The 16,320-nt window shown below is 49.5% G+C and overlaps 1 protein-coding gene across 2 annotated transcripts in view; it reads right to left on the bottom strand.

The window, feature by feature from the left end:
* The window catches only part of Nuak1 (NUAK family kinase 1), a 71,391-nt gene that overhangs the window by 6,915 nt on the left and 48,156 nt on the right, over positions 1–16,320 (bottom strand). For both annotated transcript variants that reach the window (XM_005083786.4, XM_040755198.1), the window contains 3 exons: positions 15,952–16,017; positions 3,330–3,449; positions 1,178–1,310 (listed from right to left, as the gene is read on the bottom strand). In XM_005083786.4, coding sequence (XP_005083843.1) covers positions 1,178–1,310; positions 3,330–3,449; positions 15,952–16,017 — 319 coding nt within the window. The remainder of the gene's footprint in view (positions 1–1,177; positions 1,311–3,329; positions 3,450–15,951; positions 16,018–16,320) is intronic.

Genomic DNA, 16,320 nt, shown 5'->3' with positions numbered 1-16,320 from the left:
TGGAGGTTACAAAGAAAATGGCTCCCAAAGGGAGAGTGGCACGATTAGGTGTGGGCTTGTTGGAGGAGGTGTGGCCTTGTTGGAGGAAGTATGCCACAGAGGGGGCGGGCTTTGAGGTCCCTTTTCTCAAGCTTCACTCAGTGTGACAGTTAGTCCACTTCCTGTTGCTTGCAAGACGTCGTATTCTGAGCTCCAGCACCAAGTCTGCCTGCACGCGGCCATTCTCCCTTCATGATCATGAAGGACTGAACCTCTGAAACTATAAGCGAGCCGCCCTCATTGAATATTTTCTTTATAAGAGTTGCCCTGGTCTTGGTGTCTCTTCACAGCAATAAAAACCCTAACTAGGACAGACACACAGCCCCAGCATCAACCCCAACCCCCAGAAGACTAAAAGGTACAGAGACCCCAAGTGAGGCCAGAAGCAAGCCACCCCACACAAAGGACAGATAAGAGCCCACCTATCTTGCTTCCCTATTGGCCAACAGTGCTTTACTGACACATACACAGGACTCCCCATCACATGGTGGTTGCTTAAGCAGACAGGCTTGTTTCAGGGCAAAGCATGGCTGCTACGCAAGAAGAAATTATGTAACCATGTCCATGAGCTCAGGCAGCGGACACAGTGGTGAAAATATCAGAGTAGTGGCCACCAACCGGATTATGGGTGAGCCTCGGCCTCCTGGCAATACAGATTAATAGAAATGGGTTAATAATTAAGACAGAGCTAGCCAGTAAGAAGCCTAAGCCACTGGCCAACAGTTTGATAATTAATATGTCTCTGTGTGCTGTTTGGGGCTGAAGGGTGGCGGAACCTGGCGGGACAGAACACAGACTACAGCCACCCTTGTGGCCCTCACCATTATGGGAGGGAACTTATGTCTACATGGCCTGTGAGGGACCTCAGGGAATACAAAGCCTCTCCAAGCTTTAATTTATGGCGGCGAACTGGCTTGCCACGTTTTTACAGAGTGTAGAAGCAAGAAAGGATCCTGGGATTCTCTGAACACCTCACTGGGGCAGCCTGGCAACCCAAAAAGCCAGCTTTTCCAGGAGCTGTTAGGAAAGAAGAGTGGGGAACAGCAGGAGGTGCCCTGTAAATCAAGAAAGCGTGTGTGGCCTGGGCCAGATGAACCAAGCACTCTCCCCTCGACCCCGACCTCCATGGGACACACACCTGAGGGCTGTGTAGGCTCCCGGTATTCTCCACTGCTGATCTGTCGAATGAGGTTTTTGTGATCAAAGCCATCGAAGGGCATCGTTCCATAAATGAGAGTGTAAAGCAGGACACCCAAGGCCCAGCTGTCCACCTGGAACACAGAGACAGGACACATAGGAGCTAGGATGCAGACCCCAGATGCCTTCCAAAGCGTGGGCATTGCTGTGTGTGAACCACCACCCCAAGGACCGGTTCCCACAGCCTGGCAAAGGACAGCCAGGCCCCCCTGTTTAGGAGCACCCTGAAGTAGGGAAGGATCACTGGCTCTCACAGTGATTCCGTGAGGCAGGCAGAGTCTCAATTGCTTCCAGCTCAATTTGAAAAACGAAAATAGTAAAGAAACAAAAATAGAGGCACAAGAAGACTGACTAAAGGCTTCCCAGTAAAGCCCCTCCCTCCCAGGCAATGGAGGTGTCTGACAGTAAGCAGTCCCTCCCTTCACCTCCCCGGAGGGCTCAAGGGTTCCAAAGTCAAACCCTACCAGAGCCAGGCAGATGATAAACACAGAAACGAAACAGAAGAACCTGGGGTGTGAGTGTGGAATCTGGGGACTGAGACAAACTGTGGTATGCGCTCACCCACCTCAGGCAGGCAGGTTCTCCCTGACTCGTACTTCGATGTGCAAATGAAGGCCCAGTACTGCCAGAGCGTTCGCTTTTTACAGAGAAGTCAGAAATATGGCTTTTCTGTGCAGTCTTTCAGCTATTAAATATTTGTTCAGTTTTTTTAAAGGGAGATGACCGAAGGTGGCCAAATGAAGCCTGTTTGCTGACCAGACCTGGGTGCCAGACTACAACCTCAGACACCAACCGCCAAGGGACAAAAACACATCCAACGATAAATCTACAGGCCAGTTTTAACACTGTCCCTCACATTTTATTTTCCGAAGACCTCTTTACATTAACTGTTAGTGATTCTTGGCATTCTTCCCTTTACCCTAGCCCTGCCACCAAACTCCTCTCAGATGGATAACATCCTATGCACTGAGCGGCTGCTATTTAAAGAGGAGGGGTGGTGCACATTCGCAAAGGAGGCGCACGTCTTACAAGATGACAGTCACTGACTCAGAGTTCCACAGATGCTGCTGTGCTGGCTGGCTTTTGTCAGTTTGACACAAGCTCAGGTCACCTGGGAAGAGGCGGCCTTAACTGAGAAAAAGGCCTCCATCAGACTGGCCGGTAGACCAGTCTGTGCTGTTTTCCTGTTAATCGTAGACGTGGAAAGGCCCGTCCACGTCCACTAGGGACAACCCTGGGAGGGCAGTCCTGAGTTACACAAGGACCAGGGCTGAGTGAGCCATGAGGAGCAGTCCAGTAAAGTGTTCTCCATGGTCTCGGTACAGTTCCGCCTTGAGCTCCTGCCTGACTTCCCTTCAGGATAGGCTGTAAGATGAAATAAACCCTTTCCTCCCCAAAGCAGCTTTGATTGTGGTGTTTATTACAGCAATAGAAAACAAACTAGTGTAACTTACAGTGACCACAAAAGTCTTTCCAAGGCATGTTACAAAATACATTTCTCATGAAAGAGAAGATGCCATTAAAATTTATTTCCCTAAATATACATACTACTAAATATGAGCAAAAGAGATATACACTGATAGGAGTTTTCTTTGTTCTGTTTATTTTTATACAATAGGGAAAAATTAAGAGTCTAGAGTAAGGAAAATTATTAAACACATAATAATAGGTGCATAAAGCAAGATATTATGTGGCTATTACAAATTATATGTTAATAATAACATTGGAGGTGTCACAAAATAATTATAAAATGACAAAAAGCAAGTGTGTTCACATATGTGTGTGTATGTGTTTTGTGTGTGTATATGTGTGTATGTATGTGCCATAGTATGCATAATTTGCCCTTTACTAATTTGATCTCAATTACTTCTAAAAATATTACTTTGAAAAAAGTCTAAAAATCAAAGAGATCCTAAGTGGCTACCTGTCTTTGAGGTTTCTGTAAGCTTCCCCACATCTTCTCCTATAAATCACATGACAGCAATCTTCTCTGTTTAGTCTTTGGGGTTCTAAGAACTCTCCAAGATCTAGTTCTTGCCCCTCGTCTCCCCCTTCTCTCCCTCTCCCTCCAGCTCTCCCATGAGTCTGCTCACCTCTGGCCCTCGGTAAGGCCTCCCATTGACAATCTCAGGAGATGCATAGAGTGGGCTCCCACAAAATGTCTGCAGGAACTTGTCCTTCTGGTACAGGTTCGAAAGCCCAAAGTCAGCGATCTGCAAAGAGAAGCATGACCCACAGATACGTGTTAGAGTGAAGTCGCCAGTGTCTGCAAGCCAACCAGAGCCACCCAGGGCAGATGAGGACCCCTGAGCCACCACTGTCTCCCCAGTCCTAACAGAAGTGGGTTCCACCTTCCCGTCTCACAGGCTTACTGTGAGAATGAGAGACACCATCAGTGAGATGTGACGGAGCACACAAGCCCTCCCCAGCAAGCAGGCTCAGTGTAAATGTTTGTTCCAGCCTTACTCCCGTGGTGTTGCACTCACTGTCTCTACTTTTGTAAAGGGTTTCTGTAATGCCCTTTAGAGTAATGCTGTTACATTTGCGTACAAATAGTGTATTACACATACATATCTGTACTACTACACATATGTACATGTCTGCCTTCCCTACCAGACCTGCGTCCCTATGGCAGGTTCCACATCTTTGTAGCACCCTCCTAGCAGCTGCACCTGGCCAAGAAATACTCATCACTGGAACAGGCACTATATTTTGAAAAGCATATGAAAATAATAGTTGTATAAAATAACAATAATCCCAATGACCATTTACTAAAAACTCCCAATCATCTATCATAGTTGAATTCTCTTATCCAATTCTATCAAAAACTGTATTTATAAAAATATGAACATATTTTATACCAAATGGCATAAGAATACCTAATACTTGTATTCTACTTAAAAATAGACTTAAATTTTTTAAATGCTCAAAAGTGGTCAATTTTATGTCATGGAAATTTTACACAACATTTTACGAACTCTTCTTGAAGAAGGAAACTGGTTTAGGGGTTGGAGTTACTCATCTGAAGATCTGCGGGCACTGGGCAGCTGTGTGCATGTGCGTCTCTCACACTTCAGGCCCGAGACCCAAGAACCACACCACCCCGGGGAAGCCGTGGATTCTTCAACTCTCAGCCAGCCTTGCGAGCTGAAGCCCTTGTGTGTTCCACTATTCCCAGCCTGATTTCCACTTGAGCGATAGCAATGCCCAGGGAGCCTCTGGGGCTGAATGCCACAGCTGCTTTTTTGAATGAAGCCCCTTGAATAAGCAGCCTTTTTTTTGTTTTTAAAAAAAGTCATCCTTGGATGAATGGAATGGCATTCAAAGCAGCTGTGCTGTGCATAACCACCCTAACAAGAGGCATCCTTGGGGCTCAGGTTGCACTTAACTGCTCCGAATTCCACTTGCCTATCAAGGCCCCCGACTGGCTTGTGGGAAGTCAGCAGGAAGCTTTACAAAGTGTGCCCTGTCAATCAGAAGGACAGGCCAGCTTCAGTTCTGGAGATTCCAAGGAGCCCGGAGGCTTCAGCTGTAGCTCTGCCAGCACAGCGCAGGCCAATGCACTCAGCAGTGCCAACACTGTCTGGGGCACACTGGAGCTTTCCAACACAAGTGTGAGCATATCCACTGCACACACACAATCGCCCGCCCCAGGAGCTTTCACACCGGCTGGGTGTCTCTGCTTGCCAGGCAGGCACTCTGGGGGAAGTATGTTTACATTTCAGCCCATTCCCATCCTCACAGACTGGTGCTTATCAGCCTCCCTGTAAAACTGTCATTGCTGCGGACGCAAGATTAATAGAAATCTAGATTAGCCTGTGTTCTTGGCCCTTGGACGGAAAAGTAATATTAATCAACACGCACACAGCATTCTCAGACCCTGAGCCACTCAGTCCTAGGATTTATAAAGCCACATGGAGCTTATGTCAACTATTGCTAAATGAGGCGACATCACTGGGTGGGAATCCCCTCAGAAGCCTCAGTTCTCCCTTCTGTAAAATGGAAGCAAGAATATTCCATGCCCCTGTGGTGTCATGACAATTAAAAGGCATAAAGCATAAGTGTGTACAACAGCAATGGCACATTTGTCTTTAAGTCCCCATAGGTAGTTGATTTCATAGTTGATTTCAGGATATATGAGAAAGCATTTATTGTACCACTAGGAACTGCCAACAAGGAAGGAACAGAAAAAGTTCATGGAGTCGAGCAGTCACACAAGTAAATTACTTGAATCAGAAAATCAAGAAGTCATTCTCTCCTTTGACATGAGTCAGGAGGTGGTAAGTCACATGGGTCTAATTAAAGCATCTCCATGTCTACCAGAGACAACCACCGGGCTTAGGCTCAAAGCCAGGGGCAGTGACCAACATCAAACAACAGTAGAAAGCTGCTGCTGTTTCTATCATTTTCACCCAAGTTTTTCTTTGGGTCATGGTACTAGTCTCCACCAAATGCCATTATTTAAGGCCTCCTTGTAAATAAACACTACTCTACCAAGAGACTCAAACTAAATACAAACACCAGCAACCCAAGAAAAGGCAAAACGTACAAAAATGCAGGAAAACCTGGAATAATTGAGGGTTAAGTGTAAACATAAGCAAAAGCCATCATGTTTTAGAACTGATCGCCATGTAGAAGAGGCCTGAATGGCAGGAAATGAAGTGGCCAGAGGTTTGGGATCCTAAGGAGATTTGCTGATGATCAAAGAAAAGCAACAAGATACCCAGGGTGTCTCCAGCTGCCCAACTCTGTAAAAGGGTGCTTCCAGCCATCAGCTCCACCTCTTTCCATCTCTAACAGAGGCATGCCGGTCAGGGCGGCCCTTCTCCAGTCTGGTCCCTGAGCCAGCATCAGCAGCATCGCTGCACTGTATCTTGGACTCGGCATGCCCACCCCGGCGTTCTTTGCTGATACACTGCTCCGCTCTGGAGAAAGAGGCCTCTCTGTTTAGGGGGGCTTGCTTATTTGTCTGTTTTTGTTGGTGGTGCTGGCACTCAACTGTTGCCCTGTCCCACAGGGGATCAGAGCCACCCTCTGGTGTCGCACTGCCTCCTGCAGCCCAGCTTCCATCCTGAAGGGCATCAGAGGAGGTAAAGCTCATGAGTTTCCTTTGTGACTGTCATCGTGACTGTCCATCCTCTCTAGAGGTGTGCCCTGCTAAGTGAAAATCAATCTGAAAGAGATAAATTACGGGGTCACTCACATGTCAGCAGACTTAACCCCACTTCCGTGCAGGTGAACCCTGAAGACAAGTGCAGTCTGAAATAATCCAGGCACAGAAAGACACTCATTGTCTGATTCTGTTTACACACAGTCCCTAGAGTACACAAATTCATAGAAACAGAAAGTAGAACAGCAGTGGTCACCGAGGGAAAGAGACGCCAGGAGCCAGGACTGAAGGGGCATGGAGGTCCAGGTGTAGAGGAGGCTGTGGTCTACAGCTGGGCGCTTCCTGCCTCTGTGCTACACCCAAGTACAGTAGGTTTTAAGTTACATTCTCCATATTTTGCCACCATCAAAAAAAGAATTAACCCCAAGGTCACTATGAATGACAAGCTCACTTGATGGAAAAGGAGATACCAGCTGGTTGACTCAAACTGCTAACAAAGGAAGCTTGTGACGAGACTTCTCAGGAATGTAGGACAGTTCCTTGCAGTATCTTAGATGAAGGGCCCTACACTCAAAGATCAGAGGTTTGAGTCACAATAACTGGGTTTGAACTTTGACCTTGTCATTACCAGACAATAATCAGTAGGTACCACCACACCGCTCCATTTGTCTGTCTACAAAACGGTCTCCGAATGCTTGCCTACAGGGTTGTTAAAAGGACAGGAGACTGTAAGTCACAGCCATTAATGGCCAGAGGCCAGCTCAGAACGAAAAGCCCAAGGAGCCAGTAACCAACAGTGATCTTCACCCGTGTATGAGAGAGGCAGGTCCAGCGTGGGGGGGCTGCAGGCCAGGACGGGGAAAGCCCAAGGACTCTAGTTCCAGCCCCAGCTCCATTCCTTCCCAGATGTGAGGCATGCCAGTCTGTCTAGCACTACTCCTACACGGTCCCAGACCCAGCAACATCAGCACCACCTTAGAAAGCAGACCGCCAGGCCCCGCCCTAGGCCCCGCCCTAGGCCCCGCCCCAGGCCCCGCCCTAGGCCCCGCCCTAGGCCCCGCAGAATGGACAGCTGCATTGTAATAAGAGCCACAGGAGTTTCACTTGTACTTCCAGCCCTCCTGAGCCTGAGACTCTATCTGTAAAATGTGACTGATGCTGACCCCATGATCTCCCAGCAAGGGCTGTCGAGCAAAGAAATTAACAGACACGTGGCAAGTGCAAACTGCACGTCCACCATACAGCAGGCTTTCAGTAACAGTTGCAACACTTCTGTATCTCCCGGTCTCGGCTGTCTCTGCTAGGAAACGGATCTGCAATAGCAATAACCAGGGCTGAGAAAATTACACTCAGTGGGTAAGAACTGAAATGATCACACCAGCAGCATGAGCCAGGCACTGTGCAGGAGCCCTATATAAACCCCGTAAACAGCTCTCACAACAGGCCTCGGAGAAAGTTCTCACTTTTATTTCCTGTTGGCAGATGAAGAAACTGAGGCAAGCGGCTTGCCTGGGGAGTCTGCACAGAGCCATCCTGGCTATTAAACTCCGTGTCAAGGGGAGTTATTGTTCACAGGAAATGGACTTTCCATGACTCCAGGAGACTAGTAATCCCTTGCAGGAAGACACAGTCCATCGCTCTTTTCCGGCCTTAGAGTTAATTACTGGCTTTGCCCAGGACGGCCACTGTCCTGTGCGGTTGCAAGGAAGGCAGTGAGTGGAACAAAGAGCAGGGGGAGTGACAAGCTCTCATCTTTGAAAGATTCAAGCTCACGTGGTCTTGAGACCAGGGACAATCTGGGAAATGCTTAATAGAGGGTGTGGCAAGGGCTGCCTTGCACAGGGTGCCAATGCCATTTAGCTGTACACACTTCTAGTACTCTGGATGGCTGCTCTGCGCATAGAGGCTCCGTCGGCCTGGTCGCTGGCCACTACCAGCATTTGGAGATTCTCTCTCAGGGACAGCTGTCTGCTACACAACAGCACTCTAGTAACGGAAGTGAAAGAACCCTCGGGTGACCTTCCCTCAGACAGAGGGCAAATCTTGGGGTTGGCAATAAAGAGTAGAATCTGGTGGAGAGGGTAGAAGTTTGTAGTCAGTCTCAGTCCTGATTAACTATAGGAATCTCCCTTCCTGCCAGGCAGTCCCACCCCAGTGAGCACATTCTAAAGAAGTGCAATTTCTCAGCACTGTGTTCCTTTGCATTGGACCCTTCCCCAGCCCTCAGAACTCAGATCTGTCACCACTTCCTCCACAGAGGCTCGCTGCTCCACTGGGCTAGACAGGCTCACCTCTTCCTGTCCAGCATGTCCAGAAGGCATGGGAGCATCTGGCCTGCCAGGGGCTAAGAAGAACTTTCTGGAGGAAGACCCCTAAAGGACAGACACACAGCGTGGAGTGGAGAGGGCATTCCAGACAGAGGGAACACTGTCTTCCATGGTCAGGAAGCCAGAGAAAGTTCCATGGATTTGAGGAGTCCGAGTGCAACGCAGAGACACCTTCCTGGACCAAGCTCTTTGGACAGCACCACCTGGTTCCAGCCCCACCTGGCCCGATTTCCTTCTCTGTACAATGCATCGTGCATTCCTTTGTTTCTTGCTCTCAGCTCCAGCTGAGACCCCAAGTCCACTCGGGAAGAGCTTATCTTCTTTGTCTTCTTAATGTCTGGTGGCTGATTGCCACCACTAGTTCAGATCGCCACACTCTTAGCTGCGACACAAGAGGGTCCTGGCTATCTGACCCATCACAAGACTAAAGATACTGTATTTAACACTTGGCAAGTGTTTTATGATCAAAGAAATACTGCCTATAGCAGAGACTCAGCTCCTGAAGGAACATAAACAACTGCAGGCAGCAGACTACTGTGTTATAAACATGCCACACATATACACACGTGCACACACCGTGAGTAAGTGAACCAGTCAGAGGAAGAGCACAGTTCTCCCACTTGTGGAAGCAAAGCCAAGAGGTCTCTGATCCCCAGCCTCATCTTACTAAGATTTCTGTCTCATCTTGCCCCTTGCCATTCAAAGCTTCTTTTCTGATCCATGGCAGCCATTGTCACAGGGGCAGGGGACCATCTCCCCTCTGCTCCTCTGCCCTGAGCTCTAAGAGCTCAGCAGATTCCCAGCCCTCGTGGAGGAGGTCAGCCGACCCTGGTGCCGGGCTCTCTTCCGGGGAGGCACTTTTACAGGAGCCTTCTATGGGAATTGTCAGCATTCCATTCTCCCAGAGAGTGGGATGTGAATCTGGCCTGTTTTTATTAATTGCACATTAATGCTAGGCTGGGTGCTATTTCAGTCCATGCTTCCACAGGGGACGGAATGCAATCCGAGGCACTGCATCGCACTCATTCCTTCTGCGTTGGACTGCACGAATATTTTTAGAAACCGCACCCTCATGCCGTGGCCAGATAAATAATTTCCAAAACCAGATGTGATCTTTGCAAATTGTTGTCAGGCACAGAAGGGATGAAGAATGGGCCACACAGCTCACACCAAAATTGCAGCAATATCTAACAAGTTTAAACCAGAAGCATCTTCAGGGTTTCCTGCACATCCATCCGGCTTCCTTAACACAGGAGATATGGACCCCCCCCCCCCACACACACACGAAGACCTTGCCATTCACATCTGGTCAGTTGCTAACACATTTGTACCATGGTCCCCCTAGGCCCAGGCAGCGATGGCCTCTCATTCACACAGAGGCCAGCTTGTGGCCATGTGTCTGCCTGCTTTTGTCAGCAAGTGTCCTTTCTAAATACACTTCTGCAAACTGCTGAGTCAGGAGGAGTGGGCCATACAGCCAGAAGACAGATCAACACCAAAACGCTGAATCAGGAAGAGTAGGGCTGTAGGGCCAGAAGGCAGATCAACACCAGCAGAAACACATTCTTATAAAACCTTGGAAGTGGGTGTGAGATGAAAAGGGCTTGCCTAGCAGTCACGTATGTGAGTTCTAACCCTAACTCCTTTGCCCCCATATCAAACAGCTCTAAATGCCTACAGATGCCAGGCATCATTGGATGCTCCAGGAAATCAAAGACACAACAAATAACTGATCATGGCACCATCTCAGGCCCATCCCTTAGACATTCTGGGTTGGTAAACGACCCTCAACAAGTTTTTTGTCAAGTACAATAATGGGTCTTTGCTGAATTCTTTGAACAATGGAGAAAACAGTAAATGATGGCTTTTTAAAAGATTTTGTTTGGTGTGTGTGTGTGTGTGTGTGTGTGTGTGTGTGTGTGTGTGTGTGTGTGTTCCCACCCTGGGAAGTGCCAGAAGCAGATATTCCTAAGACAAGACCAAACCTGAATTTTGTCAAGTACTACGTGTGCCCCTTGGCTACAAAACATAGGATCCGAGGTTGAACCTGGTCCCCGGGGCATTCACCCTGAAGTGACTGCATTCACCCTGAAGTGACTGCATTCACCCTGAAGTGACTGCATTCACCCTGAAGTGACTGCATTCACCCTGAAGTGACTGCATTCACCCTGAAGTGACTGCATTCACCCTGAAGTGACTGCATTCACCCTGAAGTGACTGCATTCACCCTGAAGTGACTGCATTCACCCTGAAGTGACTGCCCCTGCATTCACCCTGAAGTGACTGCATTCACCCTGAAGTGACTGCATTCACCCTGAAGTGACTGCATTCACCCTGAAGTGACTGCATTCACCCTGAAGTGACTGCATTCACCCTGAAGTGACTGCATTCACCCTGAAGTGACTGCATTCACCCTGAAGTGACTGCATTCACCCTGAAGTGACTGCATTCACCCTGAAGTGACTGCATTCACCCTGAAGTGACTGCATTCACCCTGAAGTGACTGCATTCACCCTGAAGTGACTGCATTCACCCTGAAGTGACTGCATTCACCCTGAAGTGACTGCATTCACCCTGAAGTGACTGCATTCACCCTGAAGTGACTGCATTCACCCTGAAGTGACTGCATTCACCCTGAAGTGACTGCATTCACCCTGAAGTGACTGCATTCACCCTGAAGTGACTGCATTCACCCTGAAGTGACTGCCCCTGCATTCACCCTGAAGTGACTGCATTCACCCTGAAGTGACTGCATTCACCCTGAAGTGACTGCATTCACCCTGAAGTGACTGCATTCACCCTGAAGTGACTGCATTCACCCTGAAGTGACTGCATTCACCCTGAAGTGACTGCATTCACCCTGAAGTGACTGCATTCACCCTGAAGTGACTGCATTCACCCTGAAGTGACTGCATTCACCCTGAAGTGACTGCATTCACCCTGAAGTGACTGCATTCACCCTGAAGTGACTGCATTCACCCTGAAGTGACTGCCCCTGCATTCACCCTGAAGTGACTGCATTCACCCTGAAGTGACTGCATTCACCCTGAAGTGACTGCCCCTGCATTCACCCTGAAGTGACTGCATTCACCCTGAAGTGACTGCCCCTGCATTCACCCTGAAGTGACTGCATTCACCCTGAAGTGACTGCCCCTGCATTCACCCTGAAGTGACTGCATTCACCCTGAAGTGACTGCATTCACCCTGAAGTGACTGCATTCACCCTGAAGTGACTGCATTCACCCTGAAGTGACTGCATTCACCCTGAAGTGACTGCATTCACCCTGAAGTGACTGCATTCACCCTGAAGTGACTGCCCCTGCATTCACCCTGAAGTGACTGCATTCACCCTGAAGTGACTGCATTCACCCTGAAGTGACTGCCCCTGCATTCACCCTGAAGTGACTGCATTCACCCTGAAGTGACTGCATTCACCCTGAAGTGACTGCATTCACCCTGAAGTGACTGCCCCTGCATTCACCCTGAAGTGACGACTGCCCCTGCATTCACCCTGAAGTGACTGCATTCACCCTGAAGTGACTGCATTCACCCTGAAGTGACTGCATTCACCCTGAAGTGACTGCCCCTGCATTCACCCTGAAGTGACTGCCCCTGCATTCACCCTGAAGTGACTGCCCCTGCATTCACCCTGAAGTGACTGCCCCTGCATTCACCCTGAAGTGACTGCCCCTGCATTCACCCTGAAGTGACTGCCCCTGCATTCACCCTGAAGTGACTGCCCCTGCATTCACCCTGAAGTGACTGCCCCTGCATTCACCCTGAAGTGACTGCCCCTGCATTCACCCTGAAGTGACTGCCCCTGCATTCACCCTGAAGTGACTGCATTCACCCTGAAGTGACTGCCCCTGCATTCACCCTGAAGTGACTGCATTCACCCTGAAGTGACTGCATTCACCCTGAAGTGACTGCATTCACCCTGAAGTGACTGCATTCACCCTGAAGTGACTGCATTCACCCTGAAGTGACTGCATTCACCCTGAAGTGACTGCCCCTGCATTCACCCTGAAGTGACTGCATTCACCCTGAAGTGACTGCATTCACCCTGAAGTGACTGCCCCTGCATTCACCCTGAAGTGACTGCATTCACCCTGAAGTGACTGCATTCACCCTGAAGTGACTGCCCCTGCATTCACCCTGAAGTGACGACTGCCCCTGCATTCACCCTGAAGTGACTGCATTCACCCTGAAGTGACTGCATTCACCCTGAAGTGACTGCATTCACCCTGAAGTGACTGCCCCTGCATTCACCCTGAAGTGACTGCCCCTGCATTCACCCTGAAGTGACTGCCCCTGCATTCACCCTGAAGTGACTGCCCCTGCATTCACCCTGAAGTGACTGCCCCTGCATTCACCCTGAAGTGACTGCCCCTGCATTCACCCTGAAGTGACTGCCCCTGCATTCACCCTGAAGTGACTGCCCCTGCATTCACCCTGAAGTGACTGCCCCTGCATTCACCCTGAAGTGACTGCCCCTGCATTCACCCTGAAGTGACTGCCCCTGCATTCACCCTGAAGTGACTGCCCCTGCATTCACCCTGAAGTGACGACTGCCCCTGCATTCACCCTGAAGTGACTGCCCCTGCATTCACCCTGAAGTGACTGCCCCTGCATTCACCCTGAAGTGACTGCTCCTGCATTCACCCTGAAGTGACTGCCCCTGCATTCACCCTGAAGTGACTGCCCCTGCATTCACCCTGAAGTGACTGCCCCTGCATTCACCAATGGCCTTCCAGGCCCCTGCCCCGCCGTCCTCTCTGCAACCACTTTCTGAATTTTAGCCATTCTTCGCCTCTATTGTGGAATTATGTGACTCCACAGGAAGCTATGCACTTTATCACTTCTGGGACTACATCACGGGACAGGAGGTCACCCTGTACCACAGAGCCCAGCACCCAGGCGGGAGGCTCACACTCCAGACCTTGGAAAGACTACATGTAGTTCTGAGGGCTCCGGCCACAGGTGGCAGGAAGAATCTGGACAGAATCTGAGACCAATAGATGGGACAAACCCCTCAGAAGGCAAGGCTCCCATCTTAGCAGGGCCCGGCCACAACTCCCCAGAAACCGCTTTCCTAGAAGCTGGCTTCCCATGTAATTCCTCCTCCAGGGGTCATCTCAGGATGGACACAGTTAAGTGTTGTCTCCTTCGACTATATTTTTAGCTACAATTTTCACATTTGTTAGTGATGCCCACAACCGGCCCACAGAAACTCACAGAAAAATTCACGGAGATAATGAACAAATAAACCCTAGACATGGAGCTAGCCTCCCCCCTTCACAGGGGAAACTAAGTTCAATGGGTGAGAGATGTATCCAAAATCCTGCCATCAAGAGAAGCTGTAGCACAAACCTAGGCTTCCCAACTCCAGAGCGACTACCCCCAGCCCGGACATAGTGATGTCAACAGCTTAAATCTGAACATAGAGAAAGTCTTGGGAAGTCTGCAGCTGTTACTATTCCCTATTTTGTAACTGAAGAAACTGGGTTCCGGGGTTTTCCAGTGTCATGGAGCTAGGAAACACCACAGCCCATAAGTTGTTTCTCCCCCCTTTCAATACTGGGGGCTGAACCCAGGACTTCATATGTGATCAGCAAGTACTCCACCACCAAATAAATCCAAATAAATCCCCAATCCATAATTGTTAACCTGACAGTCAGGGTTCCTTCTAGAATAATCCAACACTTGCCAGAAAGGATGAGAGAGCCCTTGAGATCTCACTTCCTGTTCCTAGGGAGAACGGCTTCACCAGACTCCATGGACTGAACACCAATCTGTGAAGGAGGCCAACTGCTCTGCTGGTCATGGTGTTGTGTCTTTTAAGGACTGTCAAAGGACAACCAATGGTTGACTGCCATGTTCTACAAACAGAGTCCAAACCCTAAAACAGCTCCAGCCTTCTAAGCAAGGATGTGGTTCCACCACACAGCCACAGGCAGACAGCAGCAGCAGCAACAAAAGACAAAGGCGTGAAACGGTTCCTATGCCGTGTCTGGAGACCAGGGACGAGCCACTTGTGTCACCGGTGTCCACGGGAGGGCCCCGCAGGGCTGGGAGTGCTGAGGCCATTTCACAATGAAACCCATACAGCGAGCTCCGTTTATTTTGAAATGGTGTTTGCTTATTTTGCAGTCGTGGTCTAAAGGACATCCAGAGTACTCCCCAGGAGGCCCTTGAACCCCACAGTGCTTACCAGCTCCAGCAGCAATCAGGGGGAAAAAGTGAACTCCATCACCCGCCCTTTCTTTTTTAAACAATGATTTTTATGTCTAATTGTGTGTATGTACGTGTGTCTGGCATGCAGACCTATGCACACGTGAGTGCGGGTGTCCATAGAAGCCAGAAGGGGGGCCTGTGTGCCCTGAGGCTGGTGTTTGGGAGCAGCCCAAGGAACTAAACTTTAGAGCTGCTGGGCCATCTCTCCAGCCCCAGCCAATCTTTCTGAATAAATGCTGCCATCATTTTACCCAGCTCTCAATCCCAGAGCTGGTCCTACTGAGAGAGAATGAGGAGGAAGGAACAGAGATGTGGGGTGGGAAGTCACAGAGAGGTGGCCAAGGGAAGGCTTCTAAGCTGGGCGTAAGCTGTTTGCCTGTGCCCTAACCATCCCTAGCCCCAACACTCAGCACTTGGGGAGGAGAGGGAGGAAGAGTCAGTTCAAGACTATCCATAACTACATAGCAAGTTTGAGACCGGCCTGGGCTACATGAGACCCTACCTCAAAAGCCAAAGAAAAGGGGTAGGCTGGGGGAGACGTCTAGGTTTAAAATAATGTGGGGCCCTTTTATCATTTCTGCATAGTGACAAGAACTTAGACTGTCAGGGATCAGACTACAACCTGGACGTGTTATCCAACTTACCTGTGCCTCAGTTTCCCTATGTTTATGTGAGTTATAAAATAAGTACTGCCCATCTCTGTCTGAAAGAGGGATTTATGAGAATACTAGGCAAATAGGAACTGGAATACATAAGAAATACATTTGCTGCTTTTGTTTCGAGAATTCCAGATTGTGGGCTTTCTGCAGGCAGGGACCATGTGTCAGCTGCTGTCCTAGCTGAAAGAGGAGAGTCAGGTAGGCTATAGGAGATTCCTTAATGCCTGCTGGCTGAATTAAACTGTTTGAATGAGCTGACTGCCATGAGTTTTTCCCAGAGCCAGCCTGCCAGCAGAGGGAGTGGCTGCCTCAGATCCAACCCTGTGGGAAGCCACACCCACCTGCCACACCCACCCGCACTACCCAGGCCCTGTCTGAGCTTTACCTTAATGTTGCAGTTGTCATCAAGCAGTATATTCTCCAGCTTCAAGTCCCGGTGGACCACGCCGTTCTGCGATGAGAAAGCAGAAGAACTGAACAGGAGCGGGTGGAAAGACAGACAGCAAGAGAGCTGGGGGCTGTGGGGTGCGGGGGGCACGGGGGGGGGCAGGCTGACAGAGGAAAGAAATGCACTGGCCCGGGTGGTCTTCACCTCCATCCTTCAGGCCTGCTGCCCTGTCAGAACTCTCCCCAGACAGTGTCCAGCGACAGGAGAGCATTAGTCACTTGCTGTGTGGTTAAAGGAAAAATGACTGGAATCCATTCTCCCCCAGAGCCTGTAAACCGGCAGGGGGATTCTTTGTGGGAATGTAAT

This window comes from Mesocricetus auratus, unplaced genomic scaffold (genome assembly GCF_017639785.1).
Source record: "Mesocricetus auratus isolate SY011 unplaced genomic scaffold, BCM_Maur_2.0 Super-Scaffold_100011, whole genome shotgun sequence".
In the NCBI taxonomy this organism is placed as follows: Eukaryota; Metazoa; Chordata; class Mammalia; order Rodentia; family Cricetidae; genus Mesocricetus; species Mesocricetus auratus.
The sequence above is the reverse complement of the archived record's forward strand: the minus strand, read 5'-3'. Positions and strand labels throughout refer to the sequence as shown.